Raw genomic sequence first — 27,561 nt, 5'->3', positions numbered from 1 at the left:
TCTTTGTCACTTGTTTTTCTAATAAGATAGTTCACATTTTCTTCTCCATTTTCATATTTTTTTGGCTTTTTAGATGGGAGAAAGCAGGGCAATTGGGGTTAAGTGACTTGCTCAAGGTCACAGGGCTAGTAAGTGTTAAGTGTCTAAGGCCAGATTTGAACTCAGATCCTCCTGACTCCAGGACTGGTGCTTTATTCACTGAACCACCTAGCCACCCCTATTTTCCTTTTTTTAAATCAATTTTATTGTGTCTTGATGTATCATGGAGTCATTAGCTTACACTTGCCCAATTATAATTTTTAAGGAATCATTTTCTTCAGTAAGTTTTGTAGTTCTTTCTCTGTTTGGCTACTTTTGTTTTCTAAGGAATTCTCTTCAGTGAATTTATATATATATATACATATATATATATATATATATATATATATATATATATATATATATAAAAATATATATATATATATATATATATATATATATATATATATATATATATTCAAATTGGCTAATTCTGCTTTTTTTAAAAGGTTTCTTCTCTTCAATGAATTTTTATGCCTCTTTTACCATTTGGCCTATTCTGTCTTTTTAAGATGCTATTTTCTTCATTTTTTGTGCCTCCTTTGCCAAACTACTGATTTTTAAAATGATTTTCTCACATCACTCTCATTTCTTTCTCTCCCCAGTTTTTCCTCTATCTCTCTTATTTAACTTTTAAAATTCTTTTTGAGATCGTCCAGGAATTTTTCTGAGGGTCTGAGGCTGATTAACATTTTTCTCTGAGGCTTTGGATATAACAATTTTTGCTTGCTGCCTTCTGACTTTGATCTTCCCTGTCACCATAGTAACTGTTTATGGCAAGGTTTTTTTCTTTGTTCTTTGCTCATTTTCTGAAACCCATTTCTTGGCCTTTATGTTGAAGTTGAGCCGTGTTCCTTCTGTGGAGGGGGCACTATCCCTAGTTTCAGGTTTTTTTTTGTGCAGCTTTTTTCAGAGCTAGTTGTGTGTGTGGGGGGGAGGGTGATAGTAATGGAATATAAAGATTCCCCTGTATTGGCTTGGTTTTCAAATTGATTGTGTTAAAACTCAGAGCTTGTTAATCCCACCTGTGGGATGGACTTGTTGATATGAAAAGAAAGTCTTGAACTGGGAGGAGCTGGTGATGTAGATTTGGAGAGACAAGAGAGAGGCAGAAGAACTTTTTGGAAGCAGCACCTCGTGGAGGCAGAGAGAGACTGAGAGAATTGCTGGGGGCCACTTTGAATTGCCCTGGACTTTTGAGACCTGCCCCCTGAACTGCCAAGGACTGAGGAGACATGGCTGTTTTGCTGGTACTTTGTCTGTCTGTTTTGATGTTGTTTTGCCAGATTTGTCCACTGGTGAAAGACAGTCCTTTTGTTGAAGAAGTCCTGGAACCTAGCTGTTGGCTAAGAGCTCCTGAGACTGTCCTGCAGACAGAGAGTGAGTACTGTCCACTGGTGAAGGTCAGTGCTGTTGTTGCAGGGGTCTGGGAACCTTTCTGTTGGTTCAGAGCTACTGAGACTGTCCTGCAGACAGAGAGTGAATACTGTCCACTGGTGAAGGACAGTGCTGTTGTTGCAGGGGTCTGGAGACTGTCCTGCAGACAGAGTGAATACTCTCCATTGGTGAAGGACAGTGCTGTTATTGCAGGGGTCTGGGAAACTTTCTGTTGGTTCAGAAGCCCTGAAGAAGGATTTTCTTGTTGTATGTTTACAGAAATCCTGGGATAGGGTTTTGCTAATGTTTTCAGGGGTTCTAGGACTGTTCTACAGACAGAGGATGAATTAATGAAGGGACTGGCAATGTATCTTCTGGCCTTGCTAAGCCTTGTCTCCCCAGGAACTAAGATTTCTGAGAACTTGCCTCGTGTCAAGATGAAGAAAAGACCTCCATTTGGGTATTAAGTGCTGTGCTTAAACTTGATGTAACTCTGGGGTAGATTCAGTTGTGATCCAGGGGTGGGGGACTTTTGACCTTTTTGTGTTCTATGGTTGAACAAATGAATGTACTTTACTTATGTTTGGAAACTAATCTCCATTTGAGAAGAGGGGCTTTGTGGTGTCTACGAGTTTTGAGTTCTTCCAAGGTAGTATGATGTAAGAAGAGGTGTTTTTACTCCAGAATTTGTGTTAGGCATTTTTAAAAGTTTGGAGGCAAGTTTGGAAGAGCCCTAGCAAATCCCTGCCTTTTTTTCCCATATCTTGGTTCTACCATACCCTTTTCCCTTTTTAAATTTGTCCTTCATAAAACTTCTTATTTATTTATTTACTTACTCATTCATTCATTCATTCATTTTCTCTTTTTTAATTTTTAGTTTACATCATTTATTTCCACAAGATTTTGAGTTACAAATTTTCTCCCCAATTTTTCCTACCACCTACCCCAAAATAGCATTCCCACTGAATATCCCATCCTCCAATCTGCTCTCTCCCATATCTTCCCCCATTCCCTCTTCAACTTTCCAGTAGGACATGGTGGATCTCTATGCCCCAGTGCCTGTATATCTCATTTCCCAGTTATATGTAAAATAAATAATAATAATATGTATACATATTTTTAAACATTTGATTTTAAAACTTTGGATTTCAGATTCTTTCCCCTCCTCCCTCCCACCCTCACTGGGAAGGATAAGCAGTTCAATATAGGTTGTACATGTGTAGCAATGCAAAACATTTACGTAGTGGATATATTGTGAAAGACTGACTATATTTCCCTCTTTACTAACCCCCCCCCACTTGTTCTATTCTCTACTTTGATCCTTTCCTCTTTCAAAAGTGCATGCTTCCATCTCCCCTCCCCTCTCTTCTCTTTCCCCTCTACTCTCCTGAAGGGTGAGATACCCTATTTAGTGTGTATATCATTCCCTCCCTAAGCCAAATTCAATGAGAATAAGGTTGATTCATTCCCTTTTGCCTTTCTATTCTTTCCCTCCATTGTAACAATTTTCCCTTCTCTTGCCTCTTCTATATGAGATAATTTACCCCATTCTGTCTCTCCCCATATCCTCTCATTATATTCCTCTCTCACCTCTTAATTTCACCTTTTAAGTATCATCCCTTCCTATTCAATTGGTCCCATGCCCTCTGTTTATGTATACCTGTACACATACATACACACACTCACATATGTGTTCATGTGCCCATAAACCCTCCTATATAAACATATATGTATATATACACACATATATGTACATACATGTATACATACACATTTATGTACATTTCTATTCCCTTCAACTATTCTCATACTGAGAAAAGTTTCATAATTTACAATTATTGTTTTTTGTTTTTTTTTTGTTGTTTTTTTTTAAGCAGTTGGGGTTAAGTAACTTGCCCAAGGTTGCACGGCCAGTTATTTTGTGTGGGTGTTAAGTATCTGAGGCAGGAACTGACCCCAGTTCCTCCCAACTCTGGGGCTAGCACTCTTATTCACTGTGCCACCAAGCCGCCCCTGCAATTATTGTTTTTCCATGTAAGAATATAAGTATTTCAACTTTGATAAGTTCCTTATGATTTGTTTTTCCTGTTTACATTCTCATGCTTCTCTTGCTTCTTGTATCTGAATGTCAAATTTTTTATTCAACTCTGGTTTTTTTCACCAAGAATGCTTGAAAGTCCTCTCTTCCATGGAATGACCATATTTTCCCCTGAAACATGATACTCAGTTTTGCTGGGTAGGTGATTATTGGTTTTAATCCCAGCTCATTTGGCTTCCAGAATATCATATTCCAAGCCCTTTTATCCCTCAATATAGAAGCTGCCAGGTCCTGAGTTATCCTGATTGTGTTTCCACAATATTCAAATTATTTCTTCCTGGCTGCTTGTAATATTTTCTCCTTGATCTGGGAACCCCAGAACCTGGCTATAATATTCCTAGGAGTTTCCTTCTTGGGATCTTTTTCAGGAGATAGTCAGTGGATTCTTTCAACCTCTATTTTGCCCTCCAGTTCTAAAACATCAGGGCAATTTCCTTGAGGATTTCTTGAAGGATGATTTCTAGGCTCTTTTTTTGATCATGGCTTTCAGGTAGTCCAATTATTTTTAAATTATCTCTCCTGGATCTATTTTCCAGGTCAGTGGTTTTTCCAATGAGAGATTTCACATTGCCTTCTATTTTTTCTTTTGTTTGGATCTGTTTAATAGTATTTTGATTCCTCATAAAGTCACTAGCTTCCATTTGCTCCAGTCTAATTCTGAAGGATAATTCTCTTCAGTGAGCTTTTGAGATTCTTCAAATTCAGCTTTTTAAGGCGTTCTCCTCATTTCCTTTTTGTGCCTCTTTTGCCATCTGAGTTATTCTACTTTTTAAGGTGTTAATTTTCTTCAATTAGGTTGTTGACTCTCTTTTCATGATTTTCTTGCGTCATTCTCATTTCTCTTCCGAATTTTCCTCCACTTCTTTTATTTGATTTTCAAAATCTTTTATAAGCTCCTACATGGCCTGTAATCAGCTCATATATTTCTTGGAAGCTTTTGGTGCAGGAGTTCTGACTTCATTATCTTCCTCCTATTCCATGCTTTGATCCTTTTTGTCCCCAAAATAGGAGTGTAAAGTTTCGTTGATCAGTTTTCTTTGCTTCCTTTGCTTGCTCATGTTTCCACTCAATTACTTGACTTTTGAGACTTTTACCACAGTAGAACTCTGCTACCAGAAACAGGAGCTGTATCCCAAACACTGGGATTTTCAAAGCTGCTGGAGATATTAGTTGGGTGCCCTCTCTGAGGCCTCCACACACTCTGGCAGACTGCTCACATGTCCCAGGACCTCCACCCTAGACAGCAATCCGCATCCAAGCAGGTTAAAGCAAGAGCAATTACCCCTCAGAATGGTCACTTGGTCTGCAGACCTACAATCTGCAGACAAGAAGCTATGAAGCAACAATGAGGTGGTGGCTGCACTGCCTTGGAGCCTCAGCCACTTCTTGCCCCAGGGGCAAAGGCCAGATTGCACTCCAAATTCCCAGGTCCCAAAGTCCACACTGCACTGACCTCTCACTTTGTCCTTGGCATCTATCGGTTGATAATTCTGGAAACTTCCACAGCTGCTGTTGACCTGAAGTCCCTCCAGGTGGCAGCTGGTCAGGCCCGCCCTGAGGCTAAAACCTTGTGCTTGTGCAGGGCTGGGGTTGACTCCCAGAGCACTGCACTGGCCACTCCCTGCAGGTCTGCCAGGCTGTCCTCAGTATGAGGTTAGCTTCTCTGTGTCATTTTGTGGGTTCTCTAGCTCCAAAGTTTGTCCAGAGTCATTTTTTACATGAGTTGGAGAGGGTGGGAGGAGGAGCTGGGTGGAAGTCCTGATTCTACTCCTCCATCTTGACTCTGCCCCCTTCATACAGCTTCTAAATTGATGTTCTCTAGGCAGGGGTCTAACCATATCATTTCTTATCTCAAGAAACTTTGGTGGCTCCTGATTGCTTCTAAAATGAAATACAAACTGCTTACCATTTAAAGAACTCCTCTATCCACCCTCTTTGTTGTGCTAAATTTCAGACAAACTGCCCTACTTGCTATTCCTTGTACCAAATAATCAACCATTATGCCTTTATAAAAATTGCATCTCAGGATGTTCTCCCTGCTAAACCCCACCTCTTGAAACTCCTTGATTCCTTCAGGGTTTAGTGCAAGTGCCACCTCCTATAAGAAGGCTTTCTTGACACCCCTGTTTGTTTATACTCTGTGCCTTAAAATTACTTGGTATCTATTTTACATATATTTTCTACTTTTTGTATCTGTGCATTTGATGTTTCTAACTAGTTGAGCTTAATTCCTTGATGACAGGGATTATTTACATATCTGTAGTCCCTGCAACTAGGACAATATTTGGCACACAATAGATACTTAATAAATGGTTGTTGAAGGGACAGCTAGGTGGCGCAGTGAGTAGAGCACCAGCCCTGGAGTCAGGAGGACCTGAGTTCAAATCCGGCCTCAGACACTTAACACTTACTAGCTGTGTGACCTTGGGCAAGTCATTTAACCCCAATTGCCTTCCAAAAAGCAAAAAGAAAAAGAAAAGAATAAATGGTTGTTGATTTTAATTTACTTGAGTTGTATATCTACATCTTGATTAAATAAGTGGGTGGGAGGCAGAGGGTATGCATATATTTATAGCTATATGGAAACATATCTAAACTTTATTGTGGCCTTCTGCAGAGAGGATTGGGGGGAAGGAAAAAAAGAACAAAGTAAAAAAGTGCACAGTAGAGAAGAAAAGCCACAAAGAATCAAAGAAAAGAGAGATGCAGGAGGACAAGTAAGATCTCTACACAGTGTAAGTAAGACTCTCAAGAAGAATATTATTTTTCATATAAGCTTTCTTGAAATGACAATTTATTGTTACATATTTTGAATCCTCTCTTATGTTCGCCTATGCACCTGACATGCTTTTTTTCCCCTTTCTAACTTTGCATTTAAGTTCCAGTACTTAAGTTTCAGCTATGTTTTTGTTTCTTTTCTCTATTCTGTATTTATATTCTGGTGTTTGAGTCTAAAGTGAAATTTTGAAACAAAAGAAAAAATGAAAACCGAAAAAAATAGGAATAAATCACAGTATGTGAAATGTAACCAGGTATTTCTTTGTGGGCTATTTAAAAAAAACATAGTGAGAAATATCAGTATTGTGATGCAACCTAAAAATTGGCAAATATCTCATTTATACAATACTGGTGGCATGGTTTCTAGCCCTTTTATTTCTGTAAAGATTACTTAACTATTGAATCTAGGAGTGATAGTATCACAGAGATTATTGTCTCCAGCAACACTGATATTATAGTCACAAGAAAATTTACTGCAATTTTGATCTTACTTGTTCTCCTGCATCAAATTTCTAAATAGTTATTTCTTTCTCATCCAGTGAAATGAAATGAATAAGCCTGAAATTTTAATACTTGTTAAGCCAATTCCTCCATGTGATTTGGACATGTAAGGTGTAATGTTAATGGCATATAAGATCTTTCCTGACCATTAATAGGCCTCACCTGGAGTCCATTAAGGGAAGCTTGCTTAGGGGAGGCTTGCTTATAAGAAGACCTTTACATCTCTTGCTAATTTCTAATTAGGCACTGAATCAAGAGGGTTGTGATGCCTTCTGGTTCTGAAGAGTGTATATATATATATATATATATATACTCTCAGTTGGTATTTTGCCTTGGGGGCTCACTTATGAAGAGGATCTTGTGATTTCCTGGTCAAGGTTCTAAATGACCATATGTTCAAAGCTCCCAGAGTGCTCAGATGTAAAGGCTCTCTTGATCCAGGGATGTGTATAAAGTGTATAGTTGATCCAGGCAGTCAGAGGCCTGTTGTTCTTTATTTCTCTGCTTATGTTTTCTCTGTTTGTATTTTCTCTGAAGTTCAGGGTGCTGAATTTTCCCCTGAACTAGTGAATGTAATTTAAAAAGATTGTGAACTCCTTAAACAGCTATCTTTCCTAGTAAAGCAAATCTAAGAACCTCTGCTAGCAGCCATCCTGGGTATGCCAGTGTGGTTGCCGCTATATAAGGACAGATAAATGAAGTTCCTAATAGTAAACACATCAGAATTAAAATTCTTTGGAGGATTGTAACTGTTCATGTCTGCTCTCAAAAAATTTCAATGAAAACATTTCAAAAATGTTACAGTAATTTTATAATCATGAGATACTAGTTTCTTATAGAACAGAGAGAAGTACTGTTTTTTGACATTATAAACTTATTTGTACTTAATTTGAACTTGTTGAATTATGGAAAATTTGGGCTTTCATTGCTGTGGGTTATCCTTCTACCAATAGAGATGTCAATCCGTCTGTCTTAAGCAGATGGCTTAATACATTACTGTGATTAAAAAAAAAAGATGAAAAGGTCCATCACCTACCTGGTGAACAAACTTAGGATGAGGGGTCTCTCTTTCCATAAATATACTGGGATATTTTCTTTTCCATGATATAATCTGCCACATTATGTAGTCTTCTGGCATAGCATAAAAACCAGGGTCATTTCATGACACAAAGAGTCATAAAAACGGACCTCTCAAAATATGGGTGGATTAATTCCATTTTTTAAAGGAGGGAGGGAAATTTCACATTAATGATGTTCTTCTGTACAGGTGACTGAATTATTTCTTTGTACTTATCCAGGTCTATATCCACAACTAAAACCAAAGTTGAACCAGCAAATACAAGCATTTACAAATAATATTAACTCTTAGAATCATTAATTAGTCATATTTAAGTAGCTATTGTCAAGTTTAATAATTCTTTGTTTGAACGGTGTCCTTATTTAATTACATCATTTCTGTTTCACAGCAAAAGGTCTCCTTAAATTTCACAAGTATATGTGAATTGAATTTCTTTCATTTCCTATTGTGGCTCTTGGGATCTCATGAAAAATATAATGGCAGTTTTCTGGTACAACATGTCTTGCCATCTATTCCCCCAAAAATGTATGAAAATATTTTATTGAAGAACTTTACTAAAGACAAAATAAAACAAAAAAAAACAGGGAAACTATCTATGCTATGTCCTGATCTACTAGTTTAATAATCCCATCAAAATAAAAAAAGAACATAAGGAAATATGGAAGTTTTGCTCTAAATGAAAATAATCTGCTTCTTTGTAGTCATTTCTTCCTTTTCTAGATATTAACAGCCATATCTTTAACAAACAATTTTAATATCATACCAAGAGTTGAAGTGAAGCTCATAGGCCTGTAAAATTTTTCAAGTACCATTCTCTATCTTCCTTCTCTCCCCCTTTTTTTTTTTAAAGCGGAACAATATTTGCCCTTCTCCAGTTTTGTGAAATCTTTCCAATTCTTTGTGGTCTTTCAATTATTGAAAATATTTCAGCAATCACACTTTTAGTACCTGTAAATTTTGTTTATCTTCGTCATGTTGAATTCATCAAGGGCAGCTTGATGCACCCTCTTTACTTATCTTGGCTGTCAGTTATTAACAATTTATGTTTTGTTCTTTCCAATTCTAAGGTAATTCTTTTGGTAGAGAAAAGAGAAGGAAAGTAAGAATTAAGCACCTTTGATTTCTTTCTGTTGTCATTTGTCATCATCCCTTCAATCCCTAGCAAACTTCTATATAGCTAAAACAAAATAACAATACTTTCTTTTATTCTTAGATTTTTTTCAGCAGTCTCTCTTTATTCCAAACTTTAGTACTCCTGATGTTATTCTTACTGGACCCCTGATTTATTCCTCCACTGTAATCTACCCCAGCTTCCTTCTTCTCCCTCGTTGTTTATTCCCTGAACCATGAACTTTTTAAGGTTGCAAAGAAATGGACAGCATGGTGGTAGGTTTCTCCAGGTGAGTAAATTGCTTAGAGGTGGTCATTTTTTTAAATTTTAATAGAGATCATGGCCAGGCTCTGCAGCAACACTGGAAGAGACCAGGGTCTCTGGAGAACAATGAGAAAGCAGAGATGGCATAGTAGCCATTGACCTGGTGACAGAAACACTCTAAGGGATTCATTGAAGAGCCACTGAGAGAAAGCAGAAAGTCACTTTCTGACATCACAACCTCTGGTGACCAGCCCGCTAAATTACTGAGCCATATATTTCACTTGTCTACTCCGAGGAAGAGAACATCATCCCAGCAGAGGTCAGAACCTTTTACTTGTCACTGGTCAGACAGTAAAAGGGGAGAGGGCGAGATACGGTGCTGAATAGGACAGTGTTAAATCAGCTTCTTTTTCCTCCCAACCGCCCAAGCATTATTTAGCATTAAGGACTTTGAGATACCCTTATCTCAGTATCAGCAGGAAGAGAAAGGTGGACGTTGGAAAGGAGAGAAGTTCTTATGGGCACAAAATACTGTGGCTTGTTGAATTTATTATATGGGTTTATGGTGCTTTATCTTTCACGTTGGATTTCTTCCATAAATATATCCTATTCTGTATGTAAGTAACTCTTTAGAGTCATGGGAAGCTGGAAAAGAAATTCTGATCCTGTGGGATGGAGAGGAACATAAACTGAGTAAAGTATGATGGGGAGAGGGAGAATTAAATCATACCCTTAGATTCTGTAAGATCCTGGGAAATACTTTATTACAGTTCCAGAGAAGGAAAATACAGTTTACACATATACAGGATGACTGAGGAATACCGGGGACTTGCAGGTTTCTAGAGTAGAAAGTTATTGTGGTTATTCATATTGGGAGCTCAAGGCTTGGACCACCATCTGGTGGCTTACCCAGACATAGCAACCCATTTTACTATTGTAGTACACCTCTTAGTGAAATGGTAAAGGAAGTACTCCTGTGAGTGGGACATATTTTATTTTACATGTTCATAGATGTGACTATAAAGCACATACACATACACAACAAATACATATGTACACTTGCACACACCCCTTTCTAGCTCTTTTATTGGAGTATGTCTTCTTTAAATTTTCTTGTTTTCTCAACTACTATACTTCCTTCATTGCAATGATATTCAGTTTTGTGCATAGTTTTGTCCTTCATCTACTTTTTTCTCTTTAATTTGGTTGGGTTTCCAAGATACCAGTCAAATATGTGCTTACCAGCTTTCTTGAGGTACACTCCATCCCTGGCCAGGAGTCTGTTATTTCTTTTTTAAGTCTTTGTCAAATTTTAATCTCAGGCACTATCTTCTTAGGGCAGGGGATCTTGCCCAAACTAATAAATATTTGTCTTCTATAACAAAGCAACAAACAGGATTCTATTTAGTGACTTTGTAGATCAATTCCTGATTAGCCCAGACTTTATCTTTAATTGTAACATGAATCCTTAACATAAGTATAATCTTTAATGATTAAAAATTCTATATCTGAATAGAAAAATGTCTGTAGTGAAATTTAGCTAGGTTGGTCTTTTTTTTAAACTTTTTTAGGTATCTGTTGATTAACTGGAAATCCTACTTATCCTATCTTGTTGGTGGAATTTTTTTTTCATTTCCTCATGAATTAGCCACCCTAATAATCCATAAATTCAGGAGCTTCAAATGTCTTAAATGGAGCGAATAATTTAATTAAATTATATTTTTCTCTAGGTTATAAGGGTTTAGAAGTTAATGTCAAAGCCTATTTTTTTGTTGAGGGGAGGTTATGAATATAGAAATGGGGTCAGCCTTATTTACAATTCATTATGCTGCTTGGTGGCACAGTGGATAGAGTACTGGGCATGAAGTCAGGAAGACCTGAGTTCAAATCCAGCTATGGGACCTTGGGCAAGTCACTTAACCCTATTTATCTCAGTTTACTCATCTGTAAAATGAGCTGGAGAAGGAAATGGCAAGCCACTCCAGTATCTTTACCAAGTAAACTCCAAAAGGGGTAATGAAGAGCTGGCTGTGACTGAAATGACTTAACAGCTACAAATATTTCCTAAGACACACAATATAAAAGAAAACTGATAATACTCTTTTAAATGATATATATTATATCACTTTTAGGACTCAGTATATGGTTTAGTGACTGGTGGCTGCCCCCTCAATGCCAAAAATACTGCCACCTTGTAGACAGCCTTCTGCTGATAAGTCTTCTTTAGTCCTCATAATACAGATACACATGCCATGGGAAGACCAAGACCTGAAGCCTTTCAGCTTGGTAGAACCTGCCAGAGTCTGTGTCTCAGCAACTTAGCCCCAGAATCCTAATGTTCTATATGTGTCACACCATTAGAGTAGGAAAATATTTATCCAAATCTTCATTCTACTGAAGAGTTTGAGAGAATTAATCTAATCATTTGAGTCATTTATAAATCAGATATTCTTCCTAACAAAAGTAGAGGGAAGTGCTATTTAAATCCTTGAAAACAAAAATAATTAGCTGTTACCTTAAGCAAGTTATTTTCTGTTTCTTAGGATCTTCCTTTATTAAATGAGTGGGTAGGATGAAGGTCCCTTCCTGTTCTAATGTTTTATGATTCTGTGATATGGCCAATAACAAAATGTAATTCATTGTTCGGGCCAAAGTATGAATTAGCCTTCTTGGATTTATTTTAAGATATGTTTTATTAACACTTCAAGCAGAAATAGGAATCTTTAGATATAAGAATAACATTGAGCCAATCCTCTGATTATTCAAGCTAATGTTGTCGTCATTTGGTTGTTAGGTAGGACATTTGGTAACTTGTGATTAATTCTTTCAGGATATTAAGTATCAAATGTAGAAATGGGTAGGATGTGACTTTTTCCTATGCTCAGACAATTTAGAGGCTTATCCTCTTATTTTCACTTTTCTTGGTATTTTGTTATTTGGTTTGGTGTCCGGATGAAACTAGAAGGACTGAAATTTTAAAGATCAAGAGATTAATCTTCTAAGAGACAGGTCTCTGCCAAACAGAAAATATAAAAGTCAATAAACAGGAAAATAAGAAGACCATGATTATTTGCTTCTCCTTCCTGCCATATTCTTGGATAGTCTTTGCAAAGTATGATTGAAAATACCCTTTGAGTCAGAAAAGATAAATTATTTTGCCCTTGGAAACTTGGGGTCATTTGTTTGCAGTCACAAACATTGACCAGAATTGTAAGGATCTAGCTCATCTGCCCTAAGATGCAGCTCAAAAATTCAGGGGAAATTTATGGCCTCCTTAGTCAATTCTATCTAAAGAGAATGAAGGCTTTAAAAGGAGTTATCTGGAGGCACAAACTGATTAAAGCCCATGGCTAGGAAAAGTGACATTACTTGAAGGTTAATAGTAAGGACAAAACCATCAATTGAAAAGAAATATGAAAGAAGACTGAATAGGCAGGGTGTTATAGTGTTATAGTGCCATCTAATGTGAGCTCCTTCTCCTAGCCTCCAAGGCTTTCTTGTATCTTTCAGGTTTCAGATTTGGAGACCTGCTTGTTAGGGCTAACCTCATCCACCTGAATAGAGGGCAGGCCACTGTCCCTTCCTATCATTTCTGACACCTTTGGCCATCTGGCTCCCTACATCTTTAATCTCTCCTTTTCAAACATCTAAGAGCTGTGTTATGTAGACATTTCTGTGACTCGTTGTAAGACATTGGAGAAAATAGTGTGCAGAGCCACAGGGTACATGCAGTTCTGACTGTGTCACTCAAGAAACTTTGGTGGCTGCCTATTACATCTTTGTTGCTATTTTTCAGTCATTTCAGTTGTGTCCATCTCTTCATGACCCCATCTGGGGTTTTCTTGGAAAAGATACTGGATTGGTTTGCCATTTCCTTCTCCAGATCATTTTACAGATGAGGAAACTGAGGCAAACAGGGTTAAGTGACTTGCCCAGGTTCACACAGCTAATAAGTGTCTGAGATCAGATTTGAATACAGGAAGATGAGTCTTCCTGACTTCAGGCCTGGCACACTAACCTATCCCTATTGCAGCTAGGATAAAATACCAGTTTATTGCTTGGCATTTAATATGCTTCAGATATGACCCCAATTTGTCATTCCAGTCTGATCTCCAATTTCTTTCCTATTCATGTACTTTAGAGTATATGCATTCCAATCTGCCCTATTTACTGTTTTTCATAAGTAATATTTCTTACCTTTCTCCCATGCTTTCAAACAGGCTATCCTCAATGCTTGGGATGCTTTCTCTCCTCATTTTTGCCTCATGGAATCCCTAATTTTATTCAAGGCTTAGCTCAAGTGCCATCTGTTGCATGAATCCTTTCCTTATCCCCCCCAATTATTAATGCTTTCCTCCCAATTTACTTTTTCTATATTTCCTATTTACTTATCTGTAAAGATTTTATTTCTTTGACACAGGATTAATTGCTTTGGAAGGAAATTTAGAAATATCCCTCTAGTATCCATAGGAACTGAAAAGTCATCTCATCTCACAGTCTACCCAATGCTTGATTCCTCTATTTGGTGTCTTCAAAAGTCTCTGTTTAAATATTTCCAGTGAATGGGAGCTCCATATATGTATATGTATTTATGTAAGACATATATACATATATGTGTGTATGTGAGATGCATATATATACATATATATATGTGTGTGTGTGTGTGTGTGTGTGTGTGTGGAGGGAGAGTCAAAATATGCCTCCTTAGAGTCACTGGTTCCAGTTCTGCTCTCTGGAAATAGTTCCTCCAACTTTTCTTTCTTCGTGGTTGATATTTTTCATCTTCCGAACCCCCAGCTTATAGCCACATTCAAAGTCCCTATCAATTTCCATAAAATGTGTATCACACTAGTTTCCAGATGCCCAACTGAATGGATAAATCAATCTAAATCCATCACCACTCTTAAAAACAACTTTCAAAGCTCATTTGGATTAGAAGCATTTTCTGAACAATTTTATCAGTAGTCATAGATTACAAAAATAGCATGGACTTATTAATCTAGTGATTGTATCTAAACTTCATTGGAGTGAATATTGTTCCCATTATAAATACTGTGTTGGACTCAGTGACTAAGAATTGACTGTTTTCATTTTTACCTTTCTCTAATTTGGTCAACCTATACAATCAAGACTAATAGTATAAGTAATGTGACAAACCGGATAACCACCCTTCTGAATTATATGGAATTCCCCAATTTCTCCAACTAGAGATTTCCTTTCCAGTTGATGTGGACTTAAAATAACACTTTTTAAACATCTAGTCATTTCAACCCCTTCTGAATCCATTGGACTCCAAGTTTCATGAGGACAAGACCATTTCATTTGTTTTATCTTGGTATTCTGAATACTTAGCACAATAAGTTTCATGCAAAGTAGGAGCTTAGTACATTTGTTGAACTGAATTAAATTGAGTCAACTCCTTTCCCCTAAAATAGCATTGGAAATCTTGTTGCATCAGTGGACCAGGTTATTTTTGTTTATAATATAAATTTCCACTTTTCAGTAGAAAACAAGCAATTTATAAATAAAATTTAGTCTTCAATGTCAGTTTTCTGTGGTTATCTATACTACTTTGAGCTAGAATTCAATAACAATTATCTTAGATGGAAATGAAATACTTTTATTTGTTATAGTCAATTTTATTTGTTCCATGAAGCTGCAATTATGTGTAAAGCTACCTTGCTGGTAGGTATGGTTTGTTTTTCGTATCACTCTGTTAAACTTAACTGTGGGCTTACCTAAAGATCTAGTTTCATATATGTTATTATAATCCCTTTATCCTTTACTAACTCCACCATCTGCCTGAATGTGCTCTTTTTTTCTACTGATGATTCTTGTCATAGTCATTCAAACAAATAAGTCTTTTCTATTTTGCTTAGAGATCACCTGGGCATCAGTTTTCTTATAAATTCATTAGAAACCAAAACCCAAAGGAAATTGGAACAATGAAAAACATCACCTATATTCAATTTAAAGAGTTTGAGGTTCTTTTTTTTTTAATTTCCTAAGCAAGCCCTAAGGCTTGTTGGCACCTGGAAATTTTGTTTTGTCTATATAGTCAGTAATATGCTTATATTCTATTTACCTATTAACTCTTCCTGTTGCGAGGAAGGATTTGGGACAGGATAATGTTGTCAGAAAATCTGAAATAACATTTGGTGCTTAACTAGTTAATACTTTGATATTCAGTAGAGAATTCATAAAACAAAGATGGGCTTGGTGATATTGATTTGAAGATGCCAAAATGGATTCATCTTTCTGAAGTAGTGCTTCAAATCCAAAGCATAGTTTTAAATGTATTTCATATATAACAAGTTCATTTTATTTTTTTTGCTCCATAGATGCCAAGAATACATGTAAAATATGATCTTTTGAACCAGAAGTATTTAGGTTGCCTTGGTGTCTTGTTATCTCTTTACTTCATTTTCATGGTACCCTTATGTTAACAATTTAAAGTTTAAAGTCTCTAGATGGCTTTTCACCATCTCTAGATGGTCTCTGAATTGCCTCTTTGTGAATGAAATACCTAGAATTTAATTTCTTACATTACAGGAATAGCTTACCTTCGTTAAGTTTTAAGAACAACAACAACAAAAAAACAATAAAGTGTCATCTGAAGCATAATCCTTCTGGGAGAACTTTTGTCTCTAAAAGAAGGAAAGTAGACAAAAGTTGATTTTTTTCTGAGAAAAGTATTTTCATCTAAAAAAGAAACACCACCTGTTGCCCTTTCTGTCAACAGGTACAAGCATTTTCACTGTGTATGAGGCTGCCTCGCAAGAAGGCTGGGTCTTCCTCATGTACCGAGCAATTGACAGCTTTCCAAGATGGCGTTCTTACTTCTATTTTATCACCTTAATATTCTTTCTTGCCTGGCTTGTTAAGGTATTGTATAATTTACTGTGATAAATCTGTCAGGCATATGAATGTTCTAATGAATTTCTACTAAGTTTCCTCCACTTCTGCTGAGTCTTATGGTAAGTGTGATTTATATATCTCTTTCCCCCCTTCAGAATGTATTTATTGCCGTCATTATTGAAACATTTGCAGAAATCAGGGTGCAGTTCCAACAGATGTGGGGATCCAGGAGCAGCACTACTTCAACAGCTACCACACAGGTAAAACATTGGCAACATTTTAATTAATTCTAAGAAAAATAGTTTTGATAAATGTCAAACATGAAATATGTAAATGACTTAGCATTTTAAAAAAAAGGCCTGCAGATTCTTCCATGTGAATATCCTGTTACTTGAAGCAGATCACAACCCTTCTGTGACTTAATGCAAAGTATATTGCTATGCCGAATTATATGTAGAGGGGGGGAAGCTGCAGCCTCAAGACCCCATATAGCCCTTTAAGTTCCCATGTGCAGCCCTTTGACTGAATCCAAACTTCACAGAACAAATCCCCTTAATAAAAGGATTGTTCTGTAAAACTTGGACTCAGTCAAAAGACCACACCCAGGGACCACCTCACGGCCATCATGGGTTCCCACTCCCGAATAAGATTTGGGAGTCAATCTCCTCATTCTCATCCTTTTCCAAGCTTAGCTAAGGGATAGGATCTTGGAGAATAGATAAAAAAAAACACATTGTCAGGTGTGTGTTTGCAACATTTCCAGTTCATTGAAACTTGCCCTAGCTTCTTTTCCATTTATATGGACTTCAGGAGCCCAAGGTCACATCACAACCCTGTCAAGATTATGAGTAGGACATTACTGGAATATTAAGAATCAGAATCTGCATCCTCATTTTTAGCCCTCCCCATATCATGTGGGCTATGAGGATGTTTTGCTCTCCTTTCTCATGTATCTTAGATCAGAAGACCAAAAAAAAAAGATCTAAGAACTTTTCTGAGATACAGCAGTTGGAAAATTTATTTTCTTAGAAATTTTATGCTCACCTCACCTATAGTTTCTTTAATGATCATCAATTTACACTTGAATATGTGATAATAACTGATAATCAAAATATCAACTAACATTTATATAGTTTAAGATTTGCAACATACTTTGTCTCAATGATAGTGTTTACAGGTATGTGCTGTTATTATAATATCCTTTTTACAGATAAGGGAACTAAAGTAGAGGTTAAGTGAATTGCTCAAGGTTAAATAGCTTGTGCCTGAAGCTGAATTTGAACTCATTTCCTTCTGACTAGTTCCAGACTTCCATCCTCTGTACCATGTAACTAGAATCATTAGAAAGGGAAATACATCCCAGTCTATAAATATAACAAAGAAGAATTCCTCCCCTCTCCACTTCAACTCTTTGCTTTCCATAGGGTCTTCTTTATGTTTACAAAAAGCTTCTATTTCCTTTAGATCTAATAATTGCTGATATTTACATGACCCTGGAAGTTTTGCTAATAAGCACTTGGCATATATTACCTCATTTGATCCTCAGAAAAGCCCTTTTAGGTAGATACTATTATTATTCACATTTTGCAGATGAGGAAACTGAGACTCAGAAAAATTGAGTGACATGCTCAGGTTAACAAAGCTAGTAAATTTTCTAAGGTGGGATTTAAGCCCATATTTTCCTGACTCCAAATCCAGAAACCTATCCATTATACTTTATTGCCTCTTTGCTAAAATCAACAGGAAGGAGTACAGGTGTTAAATGGGATGGCATTACAGGTCCAAGCCTTTTTTTTCAGATGGACAGAAAGGAGAAGATTTAGAAATTGTCATCTTCTAGCATAAAGGGGAAGGAAATAGATAATATACGTTTTTGTTTTTCTTATTTCTTTTTAGCATATTTGTGTGAGAGAGAGAGGGGCAGAGAGAAATAGATTATGATGATGTGAAAAATACAGGAATAAAATGAGTAGTAATCCAAGGACCCATTATTTCTTATCTTGAATTATAAAATAAACTTATTAAGGGCATTAAGGATGCCTGTTTTTGCCATAGATCCAAGGTACATTTTTTTCTTTGAAATATTTAACATATTCCAAAAATAAGCTATCAAATACTGACTTAAATACCTAAAACAGACTTTTCCTGCTTATTGATTTAAATGCAATAGCATTCTTGTGTAGAATTCTTACTTTTACATAGAACTTTTAAAATTTGTACATAAGCTATAATATAAAGAGGCAAATACTATCCAAATTGAATTCAAGAAGGTACATAACATATCCATCAACTTCAAAGTAAGAAGTTAAGTATAATGCTTTCACCTATACTAACCTATCTTTGCTGTGAAACTTGAAACATGTTTCAGTTAAGTTTTATAATTGGTCTCAGGACTAGACAAGATCTACTCTAAGAGTTGTGTATATTTTTGCTGCATTAGAAATTGCAATAATATTGCAGTATGAACCTGCCCATACATCTTACATTCAAATGTACCTGAGTTTATTTAAAATGGCTCTACACACAGTTGTTTAATCAGCTGCAATATTATAAGGTAAATACTACAATTAGAAATCAAATCTTATCCAAAAGCACCTCTCAGGGTAGGTTTTTAATTTGGAATTATAACCTAGTATGTATTTACTTCAAAAAAAAGAAAAATAAAGAAAGAAACCAGAGCTGGGTCAAATAATTTTGTGGCAAAGAGGTAGAGAAAGTTGGTAAATCAGTTGGAAAACATCTTGAAATTCAACAGAGGAAATAACACAAAAATTTGCGGGAAATCTAGATGATGAAAAAATCTACTGCTGTGGACCCAGTTGCTAAGCAACAGAAATACATGTATTTCAGCCTCTTACAAAAACACCATTTACACTGCCTAGCAACCAGCCCTTCCTTCCCTCCCACCTCCCTAGGAGCACCATGGCAAGTGGTTCTCATGCTCACTATAGGGTATAGCATGGAAAGAACTGCATTTATTCTATTTCTATTACATCTGTGATATTTGGAGGGGAAAAAAATCTAAACATGAGCCCCACTGAAAGGAATTAATGCTCCTTTTCATAAACAGTTAAATTTTCTGCTCATGCTAAGTCATAAAGAAGCCTCTGACAAAAAACTAAACAAAACAAACAAATAAGAGAATGGTGGGAATTATCTCATAAGTCCATAATTGTTACAAAAATGGAGGGTGGCTTTCTTCCTCTCTTTTACCTCTGGGTTGTTTGAATTTGTAAAGTATTCATCAGGGAATTCTCTAAACAAATCAAAAAGTGAACTTGTCATTTGGTCAGCATATTCTTAAGTGATTAAACATCCCCTGTTAGATACTTGTCAGGGGGTTGAGAGAAGCAAATTGCATTTTTGTCAGACAAAGAAGGAGACTGAGACTTTGTAGTATGTCAGCTTAGATGTAATTGTCTCTAATGCTTGCTGCTGGAGGCAAAAGGACTGTTCCTACCTTTAAAAACTGTACAACAACCACTTTTCATTCACATTCTCATAGCCAAATGCCTGAAGTTTTCTGTAGTCAATGGTCTAAAAAAAGCTTGCAGAGGTCAGTAAACAAAATGAACAAAACAAAACAGAAAACTAGAAGAATGAGGTGGAAACGGATGTTACAAAAACTTGAGTAGTTAACAAAAACAATTAAGTTTCCTGATGAAATTATAACAGTGGAAATGCTTGTTTAATATTCAGCAGAGATGCAGAGAGAAAAGTGGGACAGGAATGATAGGCAGCTATGTATAGGTATCATGTCCTTATGGGTGTAGACCTGATGTCAAGATGAGTCTCTATGATAGGAGAATCTACTTCTTCTACCCAGAGGGTCCACACTATTTATAAAGATTTCAGTTAAATGCTTGGTATTTCCCCATTGGGATGGACAGCTGCACTGAGAAACAAACTAAAAGCCATAAAACATCCCTCATCACATCATTTATTCAAATGAATTGGTTAATACAACCACTACAGGATGAATGACTTTGCTAGTAATCTCTGAGCATACTGATAGTAGGAATAAGGAATCTAGGTAGATCCTTAGGGTGGGTGATTATTTAGTGTTCCTTGGGGCCACAGGAAAACCTAGGTTGACATCCTCTGCCAGTACTTACTGAGAGCAAATCACTTACCTGAATTTACTTGTCTGTAAAATAGGGTTACCAATATCTACTACACAAAGCGTTTGTGAAGCTCAAAGGAAATAATATGTGTAAATTTGCTAACTTTAAATGAGTTATATTAATAACTGTTATTATCTGTTCCAATTTAATATAATATTTTAGTTCCAGTTGTTATTTATAAGATTTGGTTTGCCTCTGGCCCTAAATTTATCAAGCACTGCATCTGTGCTTAACCTAACATCTGGCATGGGATTTATAGCGGCATGTGATGGGTTTATGTGTAAGGAAGTAGTCATCGTTGGTAGGTTACCACTGTTAGTATATGCAGTATATTTTTCTAACAATGTAAGGGACATTTCTGCACCATAAGAATGAGAAGTTAGATTCTATTAGAGATTGATGAGAGTTAATATTAAAAGTCTGGGAGTGGAAAGGGGAAGAAGTCAAAGAATGAGAGCAGAGAAGGGAAATGAAATTGTTCTTATTCGTCCTACCCATCCCACCAAGAGATCATGAAAATGCCATTACTAAGACATTAAAATGTAGAAGGTAGTTTCTGTACCCTTTAATACTTTGTTCAACTTCAGTATGTTTAATAATAGAATAGAAAAGAAAAAGTCTTTTGATAAGGAAAACTCTACTCCCCTCACAAAAAAAAAATGTGTACCACTTCAAGTTTTAAGGCAAAAAGCTTGTTTTAAAAAATTAAAATTTATATCAAATTAAAAGATACTTGTCTCCACATGAAAACATATTAGAAATATGCATATTAAAAACTTCTTAAATATATATAAGAAAACATATAATAAAATATTATTCTAATATATTATAAATATACATATATATATATATGTGAAAATATTTGAAATCACTTTAGTGAGTGCAATGACCAGGAAGGTTCTTCATAGTTTACAGTGTGATGGGGACATACATTGAAATAAGAAGTCATAGCAACAGAATAATACTTCAGTCATGGAAAGTGATAAATGAGAATTAAATTTAGGAAAGTTGAATGTATGGTTTAATATAATTATTAATACATTATTTTCATTATATTATATATTTTTGTATTATATTGCTTATGGTAAAACAGTTTGAAATAGTAAGAGTTTTTTAGTTTATTACTTAAAAATGAAGTTGAGCTGTATACCCATCCTGATTAGCTTGTGTAACTAATGACTACATTTAGTTTCTAGATGATTACTTTTTAAAAGATTCCCAATGTATTTATGACTTGAAAAATAATACACATATGTATGCATACATATGTATATGTATACAGACATGCACACATATATGTGAAAGGAAATGAGATTATTCTTATAAGTAAAAAGAGTGCAAGAGAAGTAAGAAAGACTTTTTTCCTTCTATGAATAAGCTAAAATATTCACTTGGTTTTTATCCATTTTTCCCTATTATGTTTGGTATCTTTTAGTTGGTTCTCTATACAAGTAATCCTTCAGTATGCTACCCTCAGAGTTCTTCATTACTTTTTCCCATATATACATTGAATCCACCCTCACCCTCACCCTCAATAGATCCTAAATAGCTTTGAATTTCATCATCCATCATTGTTTATCCCTAACAATTGTAACCCTATATGTCCCGGAGATTTCACAGGTAGTAAATCCCTATAAAGTTGAAGTTAATAGTTCTAATTCAGGAAGAATATTTCAGGGGTCAAAAGCAATCACTGGTTATTGGATGGTTTTGGGAAATTGCACCAGATTTTTTTGGAGAGAGGAAGTCAAAGCAATTGGGGTTAAGTGACTTGCTTAAGGTCACACAGCTAGTTGTGTCAAGTATCTGAGGCCAGATTTCAACTCAGGTCCTCCTGCCTTCAGGGCTGGTGCTCTATTTACTGCACCACTTAGTTGCCCCTCAAATTTTTTTAAAGAATCAAACATTTTTAATGACAAGGCTATTGCTAGATGGTGTAGATAATCATCAATAGACAATTATCTTTTTTTGCTTCCATATTTAGCTTCTTATTGGGCTGATTTGATCACTCTACTTTTGCCACAAACCTCTCTCTTAAGTAAAGAAGGGATGTATAGGGAAGGGGAAGGAATAAGAATAAGCATTTGATTAGCATCTACTCTGTGCCAGGCTCTCTGCTAAGTTCTTTTTACGAATATTATCTCATTTAATCCTTACAACAACCCTGCAGACTAGGTGTTATTATTACCCTCATTTTATAGTTGAGGAGACTGAAGCAAACAGAGGTTAACTGACTTGCTTACAGTCATATAGCTAGTAAGTGTCTGAGGCCAGATTTGAGCTCTATCCACTATGCAATCAGCTGCTTCTAATGACAACTACCCTTAGAGAATGCCTAGAAGCTAAAAGGACCTCTACATCTGCCCAAGGCCTGCTTTGCAAACAGTTGTTGCAGAAAGTCTGCTTAGATAACCTTAGTAAAATTGAATTCATTCTTTTCTGCCCCAAATGATCAAAACCTCACTCATGATTCGAAAGACTAGACAGAAACTGAACACATTTGCATGTCCTTTCCTTCATTTCACACAAAGAAGTGACCTTGGCAGCATATTTTTTACTGATGATTAAATTGATTTATTTGATTTTTGTCCAATAGAAAAATTAATTTAACAGAGAAAATTAGTCTGCTGCTGATCAAAGAAAATATGTGCCCCAGGGATCTTGAGGCCATGATAAGAGAACACAGGATATATCAACAGAGGGTTTTTTGCTTATGACTGACAGGATTGATTTGGCCTTTTGTCCTTAGAAGGAAACACGTTTTTTCAATGACTTTGAAGAAAGAGATTTCGAGTTAGCTTATATGGTCTCAGAGTAAGACTTTGACTTATGGAGTAATGGGTTGTTTGTGATTCTTTCCCAGAGTATAATTTGTAAATTGACTTGTTTCCTGCTAAAAAGATATGAAGCCTATGCCTAGGCAGATGGAATTCACAGTGTTCTTGACATCTTAGGCAGTTGCCTGATGTAAATAATAATTGTCGTTACATTGTGTCTTAGCAAGTGAACACACACACACACACTCACACACATATTTTTACTCACACTTCTAGTTCTTCTGAGCCCTACATCCTCTCTGAATTGTGTCATTCACACTTTACAACTTCTGCAACAACTACTTGTCTTTTAATATAGTCAAACTATCAAATGACCTGCTATCAGAAGTTTGCCCTATGTCATGTGACATGAAAGTTATGGCATGTCACACCTTCTCATATTTCCTCTATTATTTCATTAGTGAATAAAGGGTCAGTCTAACACAAGGATGTAAGTGTACGAGGCAGAAAAAAATTCACATTTTTTTTGCCTTTTTTTGAGGGCAGTTGGGGTTAAGCAACTTGCCCAAGGTCACATGGCTAGTAAGGGTTAAGTGTCTAAGGTCGGATTTGAACTCAGGTCCTCCTGACTTCAGGGCTGGTGCTCTATTCACTATGCCATCTAGCCGCCCCCAAAATTCACATTTTTAAATGGTGTTCTATAATAGAGATAGCATAGTATTAGTATTGGTTAGTAAATAAAAATTCTTATTTCATGAAGGGACTGAGAGGAGAAAATATTGGTGGAAAAAAATGTAAGTGGAAAATAATTCTTTATACCAGGTACCTATTTAAAAAGTGAGATATTTGTTATAAGCAGTGGATATAGTGGGTTTGACTATGGCCTCTAAAATGAGTGAAAACGCATTTGAAACTCAGTGGGAGATTTGAGAAGCAACAGAGGTAATTTCCTGGTGTTAAGAAACACACTTAAAGCTAGTTAGTCAAAAATATCTGCTTGTTTTTAAAATATGCATAAATTTTCAGCTCAACAGCCCAGTTTTGGCCTACTTTAAATATTCTTTCCTTTTTATACTGGTAGCAGTGTCAGTTTCCTACTTTAAGATCAGCCTCTATACCTAATCACATATCTCCTCAAAAAGACTTTATAATTGTTCTGTACTTTATTTCAACAGAGAACATTCTCTCAGGAAATTTGTGACAATTACATTTCATTGGCATTATGCTACATGTATACCATGTTAAAGGCATTGCAATGTTCAACTTGATTTATTTACCTTCACCTAATTTCTGTATTACTGTGACATACTTTTAATAATGAGCTCTATATGTGGTAGCTAAAATGTTTTTTTCACATTGATTTAAAATAACAATGCTAGAAATTAAAAATGGTAAGGAACAGCATGATGAATATTTACACAAAAGCTATACATATATAAAAGATAGATTGTTGACCTGCCATATTTACCTATTAATATGATTGCATTCGTATTTATCCATTTCCTTTTTGTCTTGAAGATGTTTCATGAAGATGCTGCTGGAGGATGGCAGCTAGTAGCTGTGGATGTCAACAAACCCCAGGGTAGAGCTCCAGCTTGTTTACAGGTATAGTTCAATATTATTTCTATAAAATCAGCCACAGTTGTTAGCTTTAGTTGGAAACAACAACCCTTACAATTCTTAGAGCTCTAGATTCTCCAGAATTGCTGGTTAACTAATCAACTGCAAATACTTGGTGCATAGTGATGAAAAGTCAAAACAGTTTTTAGTTATATTGATAAAGAAAGAAAAAATTTATGGTAAGGTAGAGGAGGCGTTACATGGGAGGGCATTAACATTTCCAAAAGGATTTCAGCAAATATTCATATCTATTTATCTATATATACATATATATATACAAACATATATACATATATATATATATACTGTACAATATACACTGCTTGATTATAACATACTTGGGGGTAAGGAGAGGGAAGGGGATACAATTTGTATTTTAAGAATTAATCATTGAGACATTCATATACTATTGGTGGAACTGTGAACTGATGCAGTCATTTTGAAGAGCTAGAATTATGTCCAAAGTGTAATAAAACTGGGTATAACCTTTGACCTGGCAATGCCACTATTATGTCTGTTTCCTAAGGTGAACAGGGAAAAAGGAAAACAATTTATGTGTGCTAAAATATTTAGGGCAGAACCTTTATGTTCTAAAATATTTATAGCAACTATCTTAGTGATGGCAAAGTACTAAAAATTTAGGGGATGCCATCAATTGGGGAATGGTTAAATTGCTTAAGGTATGTGATTGTGGTGGAATATTACTGTGCTGTAAGAAATGATGAGCAGGTTGATTTTAGTAAAACCTGGAAAGACTTGAAATAATGAAAAATAAAATGAACAGAACCAAGAGAACTATGTATACAGTAACAGCAGTATTGTTTGAATATTGTTTGAAGATTAATTGTGAATGACCAAGCTATTTTGAGTATTATAAATACTCTAACTACAAAGTACGTGTGAAGGAAGATGATGTCAACCTCTAGAGAAAGAACTGATGAATAGAAGTATGATTTTACATATAATCATAAATCTGTGTCAAATGACGTCCTTCTCTAGTGCATGGTGGGAATGGAGGGAAGGAGACAGTTTGGAGGTTAAAACATAATGGAAAAAATATTTTTTTCTTCTGAGGCAATCAGGGGTAAATGACTTGCCCAGGGTCACACAGCTAGTAAGTATCTGAGGCCAGATTTGAACTCATGTCCTCCTGACTCCAGGGCCAGTGTTCTATCCACTATGCCACCAAAAATTTTTAAAAGAATGAACAATACTACCTTATATTCACATAACATTTTATAGTTTTCATAGAATTTTTAAGGGTTTTTTCTCTTTGATCATTGTGGTATCCCTCTAAGTTAAGTAGGCCATATATTATCCTTATTCAAAAAATAAGAACTGAAGCTCAGAGAGTTTAAATGACTTAAATTCACACAGATTTTTAAGTGACTGAAATAGAATTAGAACCCAGGTCTTCTGACTCCTTCCTGGTCCATTACCTCCACAAAACAATTCCATGTTTTGAAATAATTTGTCAGGAAAAAAAAACATTTGTAGAAGTAAAAAAGATATCCAGTCAAGTGTTATCAACTTGAGCAAAACTTTGCTAATCAAAATAAATTTTGTTTATGAGAGAGAGATTGATAGGTCCCTGAGAGATGCAATTTGCACTAGAGCATATGTTTTCTGAGTGTGTAGGATAAGTTTCTTTAATGCACAGTCTTGGAGGGACCAAAAGATCATTGGCAAAGTTTATCCCAGTGGAATTACGAACACTTGGAAAAGGTTAGATGAAAGATCAAAACAGTCACTTTTAGTAAGAATTAATGCTGAAGGATCTTGAAGATTCTAGACAGTGAAACTGCTTTATAAGAAGTTTCATATAAGTACAGTAATAGACTGGGTAGGTAGATTTATTTGGTTAAGATTTAGGGTGGAGACTAGGAAAAACTTAAAGCAGAGAGATCTGTAAAGTTACACTTTGGCAATGGTATTAGAGAACGAAGGATAGATTTGGGAGAGTTTTGTCCAGGAAGAAATAACAAGACTTGAGAGCACAATATGTTTGGTGCATAGAAGGTAGTGAGAAGTGAAATATTGCTACAAGGTTATGAGAATAGTGAATTCCTCAGATTTCCCTTAGAAGACAGAACTGTTAGTCTAGGAGAGCTGGATTCAGAATGTTGATTATTTTTCAGTGTTTTCTCTTTCATCATCATTCTATAATTCATTCTCTCTCTCTCTCTCTCTCTCTCTCTCTCTGTCTGTCTGTCTCTGTCTCTCTCTCTCTGTCTCTCTCTCTCTGTCTGTCTGTCTGTCTCTGTCTCTCTCTCTCTCTCTCTGTCTCTCTCTCTCTCTGTCTCTCTGTCTCTCTCTCTCTCTTTCTCTCTCTCTCTCTTTCTCTCTGTCTCTCTCCATGATACCTGCTTATAATATCTATAGTCTGCTTGCTATTAAAGGCTACTTAGCACCCTTGACTTTCTGAGGGGTTAGGAGTGAGCAAAAACAAAACAAAAAACTTAAGAAACTGAATATTCATTTCTGCCTTATGATCTTTTAAAAACATTTTAATATCTTTTGTTTTAACACCATTTCTGTACCCAAATATATCATTCTTGCCTTCCTTATACAGCAATCCAACCCTTTTAACAGAATTTTTAAAAGGAAAAAAATCAGCACAAGCAGGCAATACTTTACCCATATGACACTATATACAAAATTCTGCACCTATAGCTCTCCCCCTAATCCCACCCCCCACACCCTGTTGAAAGAAGGCATGGAAGTACAATGACTCAGTTCTTCTTTTGGTCAAATCTTCTTGGCCATTATAATTACAGTCTTAAGTTTTTTTTGTGTTTTTATCTTAACATTTCTGTAGTCATTAGATTATAGATTCCTTGAAGGCAGAGACTGTCTTTTGTCTCTTTGGATCCCCAGTCCTGAACACAGTGATTTTG

At 35.8% G+C, this 27,561-nt stretch overlaps 1 protein-coding gene across 1 annotated transcript in view; it reads left to right on the top strand.

Annotated features, from left to right (window-relative positions):
• The window catches only part of NALCN (sodium leak channel, non-selective), a 558,956-nt gene that overhangs the window by 224,039 nt on the left and 307,356 nt on the right, over positions 1-27,561 (top strand). Inside the window, exons 8-10 of the mRNA XM_069064204.1 lie at positions 16,028-16,170; positions 16,299-16,403; positions 24,563-24,649. Coding sequence (XP_068920305.1) covers positions 16,028-16,170; positions 16,299-16,403; positions 24,563-24,649 — 335 coding nt within the window. The remainder of the gene's footprint in view (positions 1-16,027; positions 16,171-16,298; positions 16,404-24,562; positions 24,650-27,561) is intronic.

This window comes from Petaurus breviceps, unplaced genomic scaffold (genome assembly GCF_028583685.1).
Source record: "Petaurus breviceps papuanus isolate PSGF00001 unplaced genomic scaffold, PetGlider_PUasm1.0 90625, whole genome shotgun sequence".
NCBI classification, from domain to species: domain Eukaryota; kingdom Metazoa; phylum Chordata; class Mammalia; order Diprotodontia; family Petauridae; genus Petaurus; species Petaurus breviceps.
Note: the sequence above shows the minus strand (reverse complement) of the source record. Positions and strands in the feature narration are given on the sequence as shown.